This window comes from Cibotium barometz, chromosome 53 (genome assembly GCF_041138505.1).
Source record: "Cibotium barometz isolate CiBa-2024 chromosome 53, ASM4113850v1, whole genome shotgun sequence".
Classification (NCBI taxonomy): domain Eukaryota; kingdom Viridiplantae; phylum Streptophyta; class Polypodiopsida; order Cyatheales; family Cibotiaceae; genus Cibotium; species Cibotium barometz.
The window spans coordinates 34,864,843-34,883,903 of NC_141098.1; the positions used below are offsets into that span (position 1 = coordinate 34,864,843).

The following is a 19,061-nucleotide window of genomic DNA, read 5'->3' on the forward strand; positions in this document are numbered from 1 at the left end:
CCTCATCACACCAGCTGCGGATTGAGACAGGGCGATATGTCCATCAGGGCACCGACCACGCTCCCAGGGAGTCACCACTGATAGAGCAGTTATCTTATGTCGTGCTCGTCGGCCACGCCCACCAGGATCCTGACCACGGCATCCTCACCATCGCCAGATCAGAGCCATTATTGCTTGGCATCGGAGGCGCCTACCTCGCTTCTACGACCTCTCCATTCTAGACAGCCCCATGGTGGAGATACTTGATCTAAGGAGAGGGCAACACTTCAACTGATCAGCATACATGGATCTACCTAATATACATTTTTCAGTATTTTCCAGTATTTTCTACTCAGTATCATCTCGGAGTCTTACAGTTCTGTTCTTATAACTGTAGGACAATCAGTTTATTGTACTTTTTAGTCTCATTTAGTTGTTCTCCTTGATGAGACACCAACTTCAGATGTACTCTCAGTTTTGGTCTCATAGGCCACTATGGCCTCTTAGAGACGTTAATATATCATTTCATTTCTCCTCCACACCGTCAGATTTCACATTAAATTCAGTCTCTATCCCCTTGTAACACATTCTGCTGCCCTTCATCAGTTTCATCTCCCTGTCTTTGTTCGCTGCCTATCTGCTCTGTGACTTGTGCCCATCTCTGCTCTTGCCCCTCCTTTAGAATCACGCCTGCTCTATCTAGTCCCCATACGCTGTGTACTCCCCGCCTCACCACCTCTTTTTTTTGAACAATGTACAGAAATATTTCAACAGGGTTTAAGCTGGCCTTCCATCCCTTGATTGGCGTTATGGTGATGGCCTCAGCTAAACCTTCCCCACTTGGAGTACTACAAAATTTTCCAAGACGTATCCTTTCTTCAACAAAATACCGAAGGAGAAATCATCACTTCAGCTTCAAAAAGATACAGAAGGAGAAACCCACGAAGCCTCCAGAGATCCTACATGGGAATACACTCTAGCATCCCATACCACCAGAGCACAGCCCACATGAAACCTCCATTAAGCATGATCATAGGTGGAATGGCCAACTTTACCCCCTACAACCTAGGCTTGAAGCAACCGAATTCCCCTCTGGAGTCTGAACACCAGGGTCAACTTGCGGGTCAGATACCACCATGTTCACACCCCAATCCATGTCCATGGCTCCTCCAGTAGTCAGTTGACCATCACCACAAGAGAGCCAACTGTCATCCCATCTTGGCTTACGGCAACACGTAACAAGATTTCCTGCCACCTACCACTGAGTGGCTATCTGTATAACAGCAAGGGTGCATGGTAAAGTACCCATTAAAAAAAACAAGACGATGCAATAAAATAGATTTCATCACAGTGCGGCGAAGACCTCTACAATTTAGCATTATTACTTAGAAAGTACTCAAAATACAAGTGTCACGCTTAGGGTATGTTAAGTCAAGACTATTGAGCCATTGGTCAACCGACAAATATGTGTGCGAATTTAAGCTTGAATCCCACTTAGCCAAAGCCTCCTGACGCCACTTGACAACCCCACGGTCATCGATTGACGAAGGCGTGGAGCACCCAACAAGCCTCGGCCCGGCGCTATCCTCCCTCAAGAGATCCTGGATAACGAGCTCCTGTTAATCTTCTAACCTTACTGCAGATTCTAGCCATCCCGGTGGCTTCACTTGCTCAAAGTCGTCATCGCCGGCGACTCCATGTTGTTAATTGTCAACTGATCACTTCACGACATTACTTGCCCACTAACTCCATATATCTCTGATGCACACTAAATGTGCATGTCAAGTTGGAGAAAAGTAGTGACAAAAAGATGACGAGCTAGAGGCCAAAAAGAAGTGAAAGGTTAGGAGAAAAGAGTAATAACCCAACTATTATTAGACCTTGCTTTATTTATTAGCTTTCCTGCTTTATTTAAAGGCTATTAGCCATTATTAGCCCTAGGCTACTAATTATAAGCTCTTAGCCAATCTAAACCTCTTTTTGCTAGCACCCTTAGCCCATGTGTGAACCCTCAAGGTCCCCACGCCCTAACTAAGCCTTAATCCTAATCTTGGGTTAAACCTAACCCTAATCTTGGATTAGTACATGCCCCTAGCCCTAATCCTAGGTCCGTTGAGATGTTAAAAAAAAGGGTCCTTCTATTAAATAAAAATCAAGCAGCCATAGGCTAAATGTACATGCTTAGAACCCTCAAAAGAGAGTGAAGAGAGAAAAATCAAGGGGAGGTGGTTCCCCTCCATGGCTTGCTGCTCTTGGAGGGAAACTACCTCACGGAGAGGCGCGCTTGTGCGGGGAAGCAGTGTTAGAACATGAAGTCAAAGTGAGTGTTCTAGTGTGTCTAAAGTGAGTTTTATGTCTAGTCTTTGTGTAAGTGCCATGTGGCATATTGGGATTTATCCCATATACATGTGACACTTAGAGTGTGTGTGCCTATCCTATAAAGGCATTGTACTTTCTAGTCTTAAAAAATCAATCAACATCAAGCTCTCTTGGTCTACATGTGAGTACTCTTGGTTATCATTGTTTTGCACTTGTATTGTCATTTCATTTCCATTCCGTTCCGTTCCTGTGCCTTCATGTGGTATCAGAGCCACTGCTCCTTTGCTCCTAGAGATTGAGGAGAGGGAGGCCAAAAAGAGAAGCCATGCCCTCTCTCTCTTTCTCTAAGTGCAAGAGAGTATGCTCTCCTCCATCTTGAAGACCTCTACTACCTGCTGCCCGTCTTCTCCAAGTGGCTGCCCCGATTTCTGCTCCACGTTTGCTCCAATTGCTGCCCACCATCTGCCCCAACGTTGCTGCCCTGCAAGCCGCTCCTGTCTCTTCTACAGGCCGCTGCTGCTGTCCACGTTTTGCTCCATCAGGCCGCCTCTATTGCTGCAAATTTGCCCGCCATATTCTGCCCCGATTCTGCCCTGAATCCAGGCCGCCACATTCCTGCGCGTCTTCTCCAACAGGCCGTTGCTGCTGTCCACGAATTTCTGCAACAAGCCGTTTGTTGCTGCCGCTCCTGTTCAGGCCGCCACACTCTGCTGTCCTGCTGCTGCCCGTAATTTTCTGTTCGAGACAATGCAGGAGCTGCCCCACATTGCTGTCCTGAATTGATGCTGATCTGTTCGTGATGATGGAGCTGCCCACGAATTTATGAAGCCGCTGCCCTGCTTTATCTTCAACTAGCTCGTGGCTCCCTGCTTCATTTCCTACTCGAGGTATTGACGTTCACAAGGTTCCACCTCTGAATTTGCTACTTGCAAGTTGATTGCCATGGAGTCCTCGAAAACAAGTGCCTTCATTGAAAAGTTCACTGGTAAGAACTTTCCGACATGGCAAACAAAGTTGCGTCTTATCCTTATGAAAGACGGGGTGTGGAATGTTGTTTGTGGCAAGGATAAAAAGCCACAATCGGATGAGAAGAAAATTCTACACTGGGAGAATTTAAACGACAAAGCCCTTTCTCTCATTGGTTTGGGTTTGGGTGATGAAGTTATTCATCATCTTGACTTTGATTCCACTGCTCAAGAATTATGGGAGAAGTTTGAAGGTCTCTTTGGCAATAAGGTAATCAATTCTAAGGTCTTCCTCCGTCAAGAATTCTTCAAACTCCAGATGAAGCATGAGGACTCTCTTCTCGCTCATCTGAATCATATGGAGTCTCTCATCACTCAACTTGCTGCGTTGAAGGCCCCAGTTGGGGATGAAGACCAAGTCGCGGTGCTCCTCACGAGCATTGAAGAAATTCCTAAGTATCGGGAGATTATACCAGCATTAAGAGTGGCAAGCATGAGCTACCATGACATGGTTGCTATGCTTCTTGATCATGAAAGAAGGCATATTGATACTCCTGACGCCAATGCACTATTTTCTAAAGGGAGGTTTCCTAAAGGGAAAGGTAACTTCAAACCTTTCAAGTGCACTTACTGTGGAAAGCTTGGTCACACCGAAGATCGTTGCTTCCAGAAGCTGGCCAAACAACAATCTAAAGACCATGCCAACTTGGTTGGGACTATATCCAACGAAGACGAAGACGATGCAGACACCTCTACTCCAAATCATGCTCTCACTGCTCACATCCAAGATCTCTCTCTTGATGAAGAGGTCTATGCACCGGATGATCTTGACTTTGTTTTTTGAGTGTGTTGAAGGTACTCTGCCTTGGGAGTCCCCCTAAAATGAATGCAAATAAATCATGTGTGTTGAGTCAATAAAGGTTCACAGCCTTGGATTGTCCTCCTAAAATGTTGTAATCTTTCCTGTTTTTTCGTGTCTGACTCCCCACCATTCTGTTATGGAGTCAGGAGGGGGATGTATTGTGGAGTCATGTATTGGCTTTGATAGGATCTCAGGTTGCTCCAGTTGTCTAGACCTCTGAGTTGTTCATGCATCCATGCATGATGAGCCTCTGAGCCATGCTTGATGAGCCTCTGAGTCATTTGTACCATGCTCACTAGCCTCTGAGCCATGCTCACTTGCCTCTGAGATTGTGTGGGAACTATGTCTAGTTCTAACTTGGAGGTTGGTAGTCCGTCATTGCCATGTTCTGTTCTTGGCTCATTCCAGTAGTCTCTCACCTTGCCTTCATCGGGGGGTGTTAGAACATGAAGTCAAAGTGAGTGTTCTAGTGTGTCTAAAGTGAGTTTTATGTCTAGTCTTTGTGTAAGTGCCATGTGGCATATTGGGATTTATCCCATATACATGTGACACTTAGAGTGTGTGTGCCTATCCTATAAAGGCATTGTACTTTCTAGTCTTAAAAAATCAATCAACATCAAGCTCTCTTGGTCTACATGTGAGTACTCTTGGTTATCATTGTTTTGCACTTGTATTGTCATTTCATTTCCATTCCGTTCCGTTCCTGTGCCTTCAGAAGCCACCCAGATGCTCTGCAATGCCAAGAGTTCTCACCATCCTTGTTAGAGCTAACTCTCTAACCCTCTAATCTAACACTTAAAAAAAAATATATATATATATATATATATATATAGTAGATCTCTCTCTCTCTCTGCGCCCCCCACCTCCCGCTGCTTGCCTCTGCCCCCCTTCGCTCTCTCTCCCGCTGCCTGCCCTTCGCCCCACCCCTCTCTCTCCTGAAGGTCAGCACCATGTTGAGACCAACCCTGGTCTGCTGAAGTAACAGTCACAGCCCACAAGGATTAACGACAAAAGAAACGTCATGGAGGCACGTATGGAAAAGCTCGAAAAGATGCTGAAGGATTTGACGAAAACCACGGACAGCAACCTCAACACTGTCCAGAAGAGCCTCCTCGATCGCATTGCTAAGCTGGAGACCAAGGCAGAAACATGGAAGAAAGAAAAGGAAACAATGCAGGAGGAGATTGCCCAGCTTAAAGGCGAAGTAGCTTCACTGCGTGAACGCCCAGAAGAAGGGGAAATCCTCGAGGCAGACAAAGAAGCCATGAAGGAGGAGCTCACCCAGACGATTACCAAAACCCTGGAGGGCAAGATGGAAGCAGTAAGAGAAGGATGGGTGGAAGTGGTCAAGAAAAACATTAAGAAAGAAGTACAAGAGGACACGCACATGGTCCAATCCACACTAGATGAAGAGAAGATGAGGAGAATCCGTCGCCTGAACATACGCATGACAGGTATTCCAGAGACAGAGGGGTGCACCCCTGAGGCAGATGGCCGAAACTTATGCATAAAATTAGGCCATGCGGAGGATGCACCACTTCCATTCACCAAGATATGGAGGACAGCGCCACCCAAGGACCCCACCCAAAGTAAAGCCCTAGTGCTACAGTTCGCAGACGAAGTGAGCAGGAAAACCTTCATGAGAAAGAGAGTTATTCTGAGAAACCTACCAGGGGACCCCATCTGCTTTGATGATGACCTAACTTGGATGCAGAGACAACATAGGAAATCATGCATGCCACAAATTAAAGCAGCACGTGCTGAAGGGAAAAAGGCACATTACAGAGACGGCCATGTATACAGAGAGGGCAAGATGGTGGCATAGCGCCATATGGCCTATGGGACACAGGAAATTATCAAGAAGCACAAGGAGATATATGCCGCAGTTTGGAACTGCAATGGGGCTCTATGGACACATCCAGGCAGACTAGAGGAGGTTATGGAGAACCAGGACATCATGTTTCTGACAGAGACACATGAAAGCCTAGAGAGAGGCTTACCACGGGTAGCACGGTACCAGTGGGAATCAATGTATAGACAAGGGATGCGACAGGGCACTTCCAGAGGCTCAGGTGGGATCGCTATACTATTTAGATGTATCAGGGTGGTGTCGAGAGACCCAGAGGCACGCTACATGTGGATTAGCCTACAGCTCTTAGAGGTGAGAACAGTTTACTTGGCAATATGCTACTTCCTGCCGAAGGGGTCGAGATTCAACACAGGTCACATGGAGGACCATATTGGAGGAGGAGAGGAGAGAGGGGCCCTTCCTAGTGAGTCTCCATACGCCACTCTATCCGCAGATATCCTGCACTATTCGACCATGGGGGAGGTTCTCCTGATAGGGGACTTCAATGCACGCACACAAAATCGACAGTGTGAATCATTCGACTTCACAGATCCCCTCATCCTGCAGGCACTAGACGATGTAGATGCAGGGACCACGAGGATGTCAGAGGACAGTGGGCCGGACAGTACAGGTTATGGGCAACACCTTCTGGACCTGGGAGCTAGACATCATCTCGTTATTTATAACGGGATGTCACAATGGCCAGAATCGGGAAGACTCACATGTTTCCCATCATCAGGAGGTTGCTGCACTGTGGACTACATATTGGGCTTGCGGGAGAGCACAGACCTGATAGACTCTTTCACTATCCCGACATGCCCCATTGGTGCGGACCATACTTATTTGGCTTTTTCTCTTAGGAGCTCTCTTGATCTGCCACCCCCGACCACTCAGGCATCTGGTACCATCTTCCACTTTACCTGGGAGCTTGCAGACGTTTATGATTCAAAAGTACATGATGGCCTCTTTGGTATGGACCCTACAGCACCCATCGATGTATATTCACCGCCCAGCTTTCACACATACTGCACACAGCAGCTAGCCACAGCTTTCCACACCATCTCCAGACAGGGAAGCCACCTAGATCCGGGGACATGCCCCAGAATAGATGGTATGATAATGAAAGCAGAGAGCTTCATCGACATCTCCGAGCCCAAATAGTGAAAGGGGAAATAACACAGCAGCAGGCCAGTAGACAGATGCGGTCTCTTACACGCCGTAAGCGACGCACATATGAGGAGGCTCAATACTGGGACATCTACCACATGCTCATGAGCAAAGATGTAGCCACTGCTTGGCGACGACTCAGAGAGCCACGCCCCCACACCCCGATTACTGATCCTCAACGCTGTCAGAGTTATGCAGAACCAGCCACTCATCCCTCGCCCCACCGAGACTCCACCGACCTCATCGGTTTTCTTTACTACCGATATGGTATCTCGAGCTATACATAGATTCCAACATGGGAGAGCTGAGGATCACACTGGCTTACAGGGTGAGCATTTCATTTATGCAGCTGACACACTCTCTCCTTTTATTGCTTACCTCTTTGACAGGGCTCTGGTAGAAGGTTTCCCGGCTGAGTGGACGATGCACACTATTGTACCGATCCACAAAGCTGGGGACATGTTGGACCCCGGTAATTACAGGACTATCATGATTGGTCATACCTTGGTAAAACTCCATGGGGCTATCTTGGAGGCAGAATTGAGCACACGCGTTGAGAAGGAGGGGCTTCGTGCCCCTGGTCAGGCAAGTTTTCGGCGAGCCTTCTCTACTATTGATCACATTTTCACCCTAAGATGCCTGATTGACCAAACTCGGGCACGGAGACCGAGACTCTATTGCTGTTTTGTGGACTTTCGCAAAGCCTTCGACATAGTCCCGAGAGAGCACCTCTTCCACAGCTGGGCATACCCCCCGACATGATGTGGGGGATTTACAGATTATATGAGCAAGTGTTTGGACAAGTTAGATGCCCAGGGGGACTCAGATATGATTGCCAGCACCATTGGTGTGAAGCAGGTCTGCCCTCTCTCCCCGACACTCTTTGGCTTATACATCGACGAGGTAGCAGACTACATCATACACGGAGGAGGCTCTGGAATTGACATCTCAGGTACAACTGTACACATTCTATTATATGCTGATGATATCATTCTTGTGTCGGATACTCGGACAGGGCTACAAAGGCATCTACAGGGCCTGGATACTTTCTGTGCGGAGCGAGGACTCACAGTGAACCTTGGGAAAACCAAGGTTATGGTCTTTCATACATCAGCAGCAGTCAGATGCCAGACTATCCTTACACTAGCCCAGGGACAGGTAGAGGTGGTGGGCTCATATGTATACCTTGGGGTCACATTTACCAGCTCATCAGGGAGATTCTCTATGGCACAGGCAGCCAGAGAGACAGAGTGACACGAGGGTACGCAGCACTAGCAATTTTGGAACGCCAGTGTCACCAGGCACACTTTCAGGAGCCCCGTACTAAGGGGTGGCTATTTGATACACTAGTTACTCCAGCATTGATGTATGCAGCAGCAGTATGGGCACCAGGTTTGGCTACATCCTCATGGACACAGATAAAGCGCCCTCAGATTTTGATGCTCTCACGGATGATCCGCAGCAAACCTTCGGTACCACATGATATCCTTCGAGCGGAGTTTGCTGTACCACCCATGTTAGTACAGGCCATGTTCCAAACTATATCTTTTATACATAGGATGCGGGAGCTCCCACTAAGTCGGATGTCTCGGGCGTGGATATCATCACACAGGATTGATATTGACACATTACCACCCTTACAGTATGACCTAGCTGCACCACACAGACGCCTCTCTCAGACAGAGAGGAACAGAGTCATGAAACATGACATTTGGTAGGGCCACATATAGTAGACTTGGCTATCTCCCAGTCAGCCACTCTCGACGAAGATGCTCTACTACAGAGACCACTTCTTGAGCACCTCCACAGACGGCTTCATCCAGCGACCACGATACTTGGAGGTCCACTTATCACATGGAGCCAGAGTAGCCATTGGGCGACTAAGGGTCTCATCACACCAACTAGAGATCGACTGGGAGAGCAGCACACATCCCTCGAGCAGAGCGCATTTGCAGATTATGCTAGACGGGGGTAGAGATAGAGGAGCATTTTGTTTGCCAGTGTGGTGCTTTGCAAGAGATCAAGGCATGCACATCACTTAGACAGATCTGGGAGACATCGGACCAGAGACAGCTAGGCAGACTACTACTAGCACTACAGAGGCACAGGGAGATCGTACTTCAGACACCCGCACATCATAGCGGAGGAAGACACTCCCAGTTGACTGACTTCTTCCAGAGATTGGCACCAGTAGCCCAGCCACACACATTGGGAGTGACATCTCAGCGAGCGGAGGAGATTCGAGCTAGGCAACGACCCAGACTAGCCGGCTACCAGACACTACGGCTACACCACAGAGAGATCGCGGCCATCCGGTCTCGACACCAGCAGGAGGTCCAGGAGCAGCTAGCACATTTTCGCTCTGATCCAGGACGCATGTTCCAGACATTTACGGCATCCTCAGATCGGATGTATGACATATTGTACCCAGACTATGGGACTGGATGGAGTTAGGAGTAGATAACATATCATACTTGTATCACCCCTTCAGCATATAGAGATGCATTAGTAGCCCTAGTACTCCATCCACACCCTCTCGTTTGTACACCACCATTGAGTCCCCTATGGTCGTGTTGTCATACTTGTATATTTTATTCTCACTCCACATTTTCCTCTTGACTGGAGGAACATCATTGTACTACTTGTTTGTCTCATAGGCCAATTTTGGCCTTTTGCAGACGTTAATATCTCTCTCTCTCTCTCTCTCTCTCTCTAATAAAGGCATACTCAAAGATCTCAGAGAGGGACGGATGAGGGATGGAGGCATATGGAGAGACCGCTGATTATGATGATTGCCCACATGATTCGGGGCAAATCATCGGTACCACATGAGATTGTCCAGATTGAGTTGGGTGCCGCACTAGTAGTGACCAAGGCCCTATTCTAGCAAGTTATCTTTTTACAGCGGCTATGGGAGCTCCCTCAGCAGAGGTTCTCCGGATTGGCATTGACCTCATCCATAAAGTTGGCAGAGGATGGAGATACTCATTGCTAGTATGCTCAGATGAGGTCCTCATCCAAATAAATCTTTTCCCCCTTAAGGGCCATCCTTTTGGAGAGGAAGACCTTCTTCTTCTCCAAGTCACCAAACCTGATGATCAATATCTTCGCCCTGGTTTCATCTTTGCCTACTCGCCATGCTTCGATAATGGGTACATCAGTGGCTCCAATTTTTGTTGCAAGAGCTTTTGCATCCTCTTGGGGATTTCCCTTATGTTCCCACCCACTACACGTACATGTAAGGCACGTGCCTGTCTCTTGGCTTCCTCTTCCAATATAGCATTCATCACCTCTACTTTTTGGACTGGTGTATCCTTCTGTTTTTTTACTACTTTAATCCATGGGTTGACTTCCTCAATTTGTTTCTTTGTGGCACTGGCAATTTCAGCCCATGAATGCATTTCCTTCTCACCTGCAGCCACTTTTGCCCTACATGATTCCAAAGTGTTTTGTATTTCTGTGATGTCTTTTTCGCGGTCAGCCATACATGTCTTCAAAGTGCCTTCGTACGATGCAACTGTTGTGCCAATCTCTCGGAGCATGTCATCCTTCCATTTCTGCATCTCTTTTTTCACTTCCGTGTGCATCAAGGCTTGGGCTAATTCCATCTCAACCCATACTTGGGCTTGCATTTCTCCCTTCAATTGGACATATATCTCTTCCTTCACCGTTTCGTATATCACTTTCCTTTGGGCATGCATCTGCTCGGTCCATTCCTTTTCAAGCTCCTGTCGCATGGTGTTCATCTCTGTCCTTATGTGAAGCTGTAGCTCCTCATAAAGGGCCTCATCTCGTTGGGCCATCTTCATAATCCTTCGTGAGCCAGAGGACATGATTCCTTCCCTCAGTCTTCTGCGGTAGGCATTTGGTGCCTTCGTGGGGGTGTGAAAGGTTGTCTCACCATCTTGTTCCCCATGTAGGGGTTGAGACATGTTTTCCCCTACTAGTTGCTGCCTTGGGGGCCTGAGCAAGGGTGGGTGGTAAAAGCATGCACAGCTGAGAACTGGCAATGCACCTTACTGTACCTTCTGCCTGACTGTACCTCCTGCACCTTACCGTTTGCACCTGCACAGCCTGCCAATAGTCCTCCAGCCGTCTGCAGTTCTACCCGACAGTATGCAGAAGAGAGAGAGCATTAAATGCTTCAGCCCGTCGGTGAGAGAAAAGGGAGTCCAGCGCTTCAGCCCGTCGGTTACAGGAGAATCATATCTGGAAGCAGGGAGAGCAACAGCAGGTTATGTGGAGAAGGGGGAGGTTACAGGAGAGTAGGAACCTTTTGATTGTGAAAGCTAGTTGAATTAAGGAGTTGTCCTTATTTTGATTGATTAGCAGAAGGTTTTATCAAGCACATGCCACCTATCTGGCAGTGATCCATACCCTCACAAAGATGTCAGTAGCCATTTTGTTTAAGTTGACCCTGTCCAACGTGTCCAAACCAAGATGCCAGGCTTCTAAGCTTGTCAAACATGACACCTGCTTATAAGGTGTCTTCCATATGTGAGCTGCGTTCTAATAAAGGACCTTCCATGTGTGAGCTACGTGGAATGCAAGTACAATTGTTGAGGGTGGAGCATTAAATTAACATAGCCCTTGTGATACTCATATTAAATTGCTCAATTGAACTTGGTTTAGGATAGCATAGTTCTTAGGGGTTGTCTTCTCTTGTCTATGGATCTCATATGTTAGTTTTACAAAAAAAGATTCATGGATGAGTCGGAATTAAAATTATTGAAATTAAAAAATAGCACTTCAGGTATTTTTCTTTATATGATTGAGTCTATAATGACAGGTTCCATAGATCCTTTGAAATGCACTTATACCATGAGTATAAATGAGAGAGTACTGGTAGGAACATATGGAGTTTTTACCATTCAAGCAAAAGATTCTTATGGAAACAATCGCACATCTGGAGGAGAGGGTTTTAAGGTCTCCTTGATCAACTCAAAAACATCAGATCTATACTTTGGGACTCCATTTGATAATAGCAATGGAAAATACATGTTTCCTTTTCAGTTGGACAATGCTGGAACTTACAAAATAAACATAACATACAAAGGAATCCACGTTTTTGGACAAGAACAGATAGTTGTTTTGAAAGGTATGCAAAAAAAATTAATGACCTTTCGTTTCTTCAAATTTGATTTCATCAAAATTCAAAATTAAGTGAAAACATGTGTGTTTCAACATGGGGGTGTGCTTACACACGCTCATGGGCGTGGTGGTGTACAAGGTATAGAGGTGAAAGTCCATTGAAGGAAGGGGGGACTCCCTTCTAGGATATACCGGCTCTCACAGGAAGGTTGCATATAGGGGTGTGGGGGGAAGAGCCTTTGGGTTCCACAGGAGTTCCATTTACTTGCTTCCCATTGCAGTTGCGCCATGAAACACCTCTTCCATAAAGTCTGCTGCTGCCCCAGAAGAGATGGATCGATCCTCAACCTCTGTTTCTTAATCTCTGCAATGAGGGTCACTACATGTGTTCCCAAGTAATTGGCATTGAATGAAGCCATTGTGTGTCAATTGCATGCAGTTGTCATGATACATGTTCAGTCTAGATGGAGAAATGAAATGATATATTAACGTCTCTAAGAGGCCATGATGGCCTATGAGACCAAAACTGAGAGTACATCTGGTGTCACATCAAAGAGAACAACCAAGTGAAACTGAAAAGTACAATAAACTGACTATCTTACAGTTATAAGAACTCTAGGTAAGACTCCTAGATGATACTGAGTAGAAAATACTGGAAAATGTATATCAAGTAGATCCATTTATGCTGATCAGTTGAAGTGCTGCCCTCTCCTCAGATCAAATATCACCAAGAAGGTACAATGTATATACATTATGTAATAGGAGATTCATAGAGCATTTCCAAGAGCTATAACAACAAGAAAAGAGCAGAAATTCACTAAAACTAGTTGCTAAAATCTCTACAAATCCTAATTTCGAAAATCAAGATCAAGAAGACCAAGAAATCAAAACAGTGAATTGGATTAGGCTTCTGAAAATAGTGATTAATACAAATTCAAAAATGATTAACAGAATTTTCATTACTAATCTTGTCAAAACAAAAAATTAGCGAATCTGAAAAATTGTGTAAAAATTAATTTAAAAATTGATTAACATTAATCAAGATTAAGAAAATACATTTCAGAAAACCAGAATAACAGTAATCCGAAAATGATTATCATTAATCAAGATCAAGAAAATGCATTCTGAAAATTGAGGGTAGGCCAATGTAATAGAGCACATGTGTTGATAGTCCAAGGAAGCTGAAGCACTAGTGGGCGCTTGCAATGTGTGGCTTTGCTAGGGCTGCAAGAGCACTCTTTGTCAGGACAATGGGTTTACAGAGGTTTCTGATAACTTCAGGGATGAGGCGGTGGGCCCTCCATGTGTCCAAGGAAGATGTGCATAACCTCCCTCCGCAGTGTGTGTGTTCTCCTCTCTGTGGTGGATGCAGTCTGCAGGTCCTTGAAATGTCTTGGGGCATCTAGATACAGCTGTCTTGAGGTCGTGCAGAGGTCTCCTTGGGGTTATGGTCTCTCAAGGTGTGCTCTAGTTGGGTATTTTTGGGTCTCCAACTCATTCCCTGAGTCTTTAGCTTAGTGTTGCGTCCAACATTCCGTGAGGAGTGTTTGGCCATAGCCCTTGTGCCTTCTTTGGCCCCTCATGAGTTTGCTTCTGATTCTCTCATGCAAGAAAACTGTCACACATTTCTGGTCCACATACTCAATGACTTGATAGAGGACCAAAACTTTCTCTACTACGTGCACCGGTGTGAGAGAAATCCAGAGCCCAATCCAGACATGATGTTAAGGCAAATGTAATGTACATATGACAATGTATAGTGGATCCTAGATGGCAAAAGCAACATGTGGCAACCAAGTGGAAATGCGCTGACATGAAGGGAAAAGAAAGGTCCAATAGAAGTGTCCACCCCAACCACAGGAACTGAATAAACTGATGGATATGTATGGAACCTTAAGGTAGAAGGGGTCGTTGCATGGCACCTGCAACAACCAGTGAGCCAGCTGTTGCCAGCTGCACTTAAGTGATAAATGAGCTGCTGCATGGGTAGTATGGTTGCAGGGTAGTTGATGGGGAGGCGCAATAGGTGCATGGGAGCAATAGGAGTAGGAACAGAGGAGAAATTGTGGGAGAGAGGAGAGAGTTGAGAGAGCCAAGGGATCCTGTTGTTGGGTAGCAGCTCTAAAGAAGTTTGTTGGGATTTGTATCGTTTGGAGACAACGTGGGTTTGGATTGAGAAAGCTTGGGTTTAGCCAGAGCAGAGGAGGTGGGTGATAGAGGATCTGTAGGAGGTTGGTGCCCTAGGACCTCTGAAGCTGCATCTCTGTTAGAACTTGGTCCAGCCCAAGGCTTTGCTCAGTTTGTTCTCCGCTGAGTTTGATGGTGGAAGCTTGGAGAGGGTAGCTGCAGTGTTCAGAGATACATTTTTTTTTTGTGGAATTGAAGGAAAAGGCTTGAAGAACGCTTGTTGAGGCAATCCTTTGTGGTGGATCCCTCTTGTTCTTTTTGTTTTCTCTCTTTTTTGTTGATACCCGAGGTTTGAGGGTTGTTGAGACAGGCTGAATTATCATCTATATGCATTCACGCACTGTATGCTCTTTCAAGTGGTTCATGCCCATGGGATGATGGTCTTTCTCCCACCTTCTTTACTCTTTTTTGGGATCATATTATAGATGCTATCACTGTTGCCCTTCAGGAAATGTGGTTGTCGGGTATGATGCCGCCATACCTCACAGAGGGGCTGATTCACCTTATCCCCAAGAGTGGGGACAAGATTGACATCAAGCAATGGAGGCCCATCACCCTCCTTGGATCTGCATATAAAATCTTAGCTAAAGCCTTGAGTATAAGGTTGCAGGCCATTCTCCAAAGGACTATCCAGGCTAGAGCCTAGACTCTAGAGGCTTGGAAGTTGGAAGACTCAAGAGGCTTGAAAGTTGAGGGAGAGGTGAGAGAGAGAGAGAGAGAGGGGCCTAGAGGCTTGGAAGTTGGAAGACTCAAGACTCAAGAGGCTTGAGGGAGAGGTGAGAGAGAGAGCGAGAGTCTAGATTCTAGAATCTAGATAGTAGGGCAGCGGCCAGCGGGCCTTGTGTGAGAGCCTAGAGGCTTGGAACTTGGAAGTTGGAAGCTAGAAGAAGCCTTGAGAGTTGTGTGTGCTTGTAGCCTAGAGGCTTGTTCTTATATAGATAGGCAAGAGAGAGAGAGGAAAGCCTCAAGGGCAAGAGAGAGAGAGAGGGCCAAGCCTCAAAGGCTCAAGGCTCAAGGCCCAAGGCCCAAGGCCAAGCCAACAGCCATAAACGGCTAGAAACGGCAAGCACAACGGCAAAAAACGGCCGGCAACGGCTCTCTGCCGTCCCCTCAGAGAGCCGTCCCCCTGCGGCGTCCCCGTCCCTGTCCCCGTCCCCTCTGAGTGACGCGTCGTGGGGAACGTCCGTCCGTCCCCGTCGCTGTTCCGTCCCGATTCATCGTCCCCGCATTCCAAGCAGCCGTCCCCTCCGTCCCCTGTGACTATGCTTCGGTAGCCTTAGAGGAGTGGCTTCGGAAGCCTTTGGTTTGCAACCCCTGATCCGCTTACCCAGTGGCCACATGTTGGAGGCCCGACCGCATGTATCATGGGGTGCCTTGAGCATAGGACCAGCCAGGTCTCTTGGAGATTGGATCGCACACAGGCAGTTACCCCCAGAGGTGCAAGAGAGAGACCTAACAAGGGTACAAGGTAGAGACATGCTCAGCATTGACATCGACTGAGCTATCCCTCGGGAGTGGCTGACTCCTATCCTAGACCCGATCCCCCGAGTGTGGCTAGGTGTGTTTACCAGACACGATATTCTCATGGCGGTCCATGGAGCAGATGAGGGCAGTGGTCTGCTCACTCTCTTATGGATCCCAAGGCAGACTAGAGAGATCCAAGCTTCCCTTAGAGGACTTCAGGGGCTGCACCTTGCAGAGAGTGAGGGTGATTAGCTTTCAGGCACGGGAGTGGCACATAGACCCACTGCCGGCCAAGGTGGCCAGGGAGAGATTCTGGTGACTATGGATATTGGAGTGCCGACCTCTCATGCACCTATAGTGGGACCCAGGAGAGTGGACTTGGCATGACCCCACTGATCGGGAGGAGACTCTGGATGCACCCTTCTTTGCATATACTACGCGGCTAGGCCGCAGGATCCAGATGGCACCTCGGCAACAGCACATTGGTAGTCATAGGGCCTTTCACAGCGTTTCCTTTCAGATTTTTGGAAGAGGATATGGGAGAGTTTCCGGCCTAGAAAGATCACCCTCTTTCTTTGGCTGATGGCAAACAGGAGCTTGGCGGTTGGCACTTGGCTGGCAGTTAGAGGTAGGTCAGCAGCTTGCCCGTGGTGCGACGAGTCAGAGTGACATTGTCTTTGGGATTGCCCAAAGGCTCAGTGGATCTGGCAGCGGATTCTCTGCATCTTCACTATGCATGGGGCCTCGACCCGGATCATTACATGGGGCACTATCACTTGGGCCACAGAGGCTGAGGTGGTCAAGGCTTATGAGGAGGATAGGGGAGGGCTAGCCCTTCAAGTCTCTCACCATAATATTTCGGCAATACTAGTCCCAGCCCCACCTACAAATCATTGGCGACCAGGCTCATGCCAGAGATGGGAGATTTGCAGCAACATTGCAGCCTGGCATATTTGGCGAGCTGGATACAATGAGGCCATTGAGGGTACCCATAGTCTGCCTACTATGTCCATCAGGAGCATTTGGCTTGACATTATTCATACCCTTCGCATTCACAGGGAGGTTTTGACCGCATGCAGAAGCAACGGGAAGCTTCCTTAAGGCTCTAGAGGCCTGCCCCTTTTCTCACAGATAGAGGTGGTGACCCCACTTGGCACTACAGACCACCTGTGTGGTTCTTTCCACACCCCACCACCCAACCCCCCCCCCCCTCCCTCCCCCCCTCCCCTCCTCTTATGAGATAGCCTTCTCCTCACAGAGCGGCCAGCCGGAGGAGAAGTGTCTTCCTGGTATGATCATGTGATTCCCGCCCGTACATGAGGCGAGTTTGTCTCTAGCCCTTCGTGGTTGTATCTAGCCCTTTGTGGCTGTTTTTTCATTAACTAATAGAAGGATCTTTTTCCCGGAAAAAAATTTATGGCCGCAAATGGTCCAGATGCTTTCTAGGGAAGAACCTGCAGGGATTTGAACTTGGGACTTTCCCCTTCCCGGTGACACACCCACACTGCTAGGCTACACACCCATTGGCAACAAAGAAAATAATCAAATTGAGCTTTTCCTTATTGGATTATTTTATTTGGCAACATTTTATACGTATTTACAAACACTTTAATTTTAAAAGGTCATCATTTTGCATAGGTTAGAATGACTGCTGGGGAAGAAAATAAGAAATTTATTAAGACCAATGCATTGTTTGATTGATGTTACAGGTAGCACTGAAGCTGTTTTAATAAGCCATGTCATGCCAACTATTGTACCAACAAAAAACTACACAACTCTCACCTTGTTTGGAGACAATTTGATGCAAATCATTTCATTCTCTTGTAACTTTGGTGACATTGAGAAACGTCCAGGAAGGTTCAACATAACCGAAGAGACACTACAGTGCGACACCCCATATATTGAAGATGCTATGGACATTCGACTTGCAGTTCAATTGACATTGTATCAAGGAAAATCAACCTTCAATTTTGATGTTGACTTCTATGGTAACAACTTACTTCTCTTACATTGTGCTATTTCTCATCTCACATTTATCACAATTTTTTTTACTTTTGGAGTACATAGGCACACATAGAGAAAAGGTAACTTAAAAGAACTTTTATGTATATTTCTTTTTTATTTTCCCGAGAAAGAGATTCATCTATTAGTTACCGAGCAAAACAACCATAGTGGCTAAGTACAAACTCAGCTCTATAGAGGGGAGCAAGAGTCAAAAAAAGGGAAGGATGCTCTTCTCCTCCGACTAGCCACTCTGGGAGGAGAAGGCTATCTTATACAATGGAGGGGAGGGGGGAATAACCACACAGGTGGTCTATAATGCCAAGTGGGCTCACCACCAGTGAGTGAGAAAGGGACCTTGACGCCAAATCCTTAGGAAGGCCTCATGGCGCTTGCACATTCGGTACCCTAAATATTCCCCCACTATCCATGGAGGGTATGAATGATATAAAGCCATATGCTTGAGATGGACTCCGCTGGCGGGGTGAGGGTGCCTTCGATGGCCTCCCTACAACGAGCTCTCCAAATGTGCCATGCAGCAATACTGCTGCAAATCTCCCATCTCTGGTTGTAACCTGATTAGGGGATGGAGCTGGAACTGGCACTGCAAAAATACAGAAATGAGAGACCTGCGCTCCATCCATTGGCATTGCAGAAATACAAAGATGAGAGACCTGCAGAGGAAGTCCCCTACCTGCCTCATATGCCATGGCGGCCTCGGCCTCAATGGCCTGTGCGGGAGGGGGCCCGGTCCATAGTGAAAATGCGGGGAATCCGCTGCCTAACCTGTTGAGCCTTTGAGAAATCTGAAAGGCAATGACTTTGGGACTCCTCGAGGTGTCCACACCTCAAACAGACTGCTAGCCTACCTCCTATGGCCAGCCAAGTGCCAACCACCAAGCTCCCATGTGCCAGCTGCCACAGAAAGAGAGTGATCTTTCGCGGCTGAAAAGTGTCCCACAGTCTCTTTCAAAAATTTGAGAGAAACTGAGGAGGGAGGCCCTAAGACTACGAGTGCCCTGCTGCTGCTAGAGTGCCCTTGATCTCTAACATCTGAATCCTAGCTTTGTGATGTTAGCAAAGAAAGGCCCAGTTCCCAATGGATTCATGTGAGAGGTTGACCCTCCCAAATTCATAACCGCCAAAATCTCTATGGCTACCTTGGTTGGTGGAGGGT

At 47.1% G+C, this 19,061-nt stretch overlaps 1 protein-coding gene across 6 annotated transcripts in view; it reads left to right on the top strand.

The window, feature by feature from the left end:
- The window catches only part of LOC147608559 (uncharacterized), a 200,142-nt gene that overhangs the window by 162,224 nt on the left and 18,857 nt on the right, over nucleotides 1-19,061 (top strand). For all 6 annotated transcript variants that reach the window (XR_015264444.1, XR_015264445.1, XM_086788985.1 and 3 more), the window contains exons 18-19: nucleotides 11,931-12,239; nucleotides 17,593-17,871. Coding sequence is in view for 4 of the 6 variants with exons in the window: in XM_086788985.1 (XP_086645111.1) it covers nucleotides 11,931-12,239; nucleotides 17,593-17,871 (588 nt within the window). In the remaining 2 variants the exon portion in view is untranslated. The remainder of the gene's footprint in view (nucleotides 1-11,930; nucleotides 12,240-17,592; nucleotides 17,872-19,061) is intronic.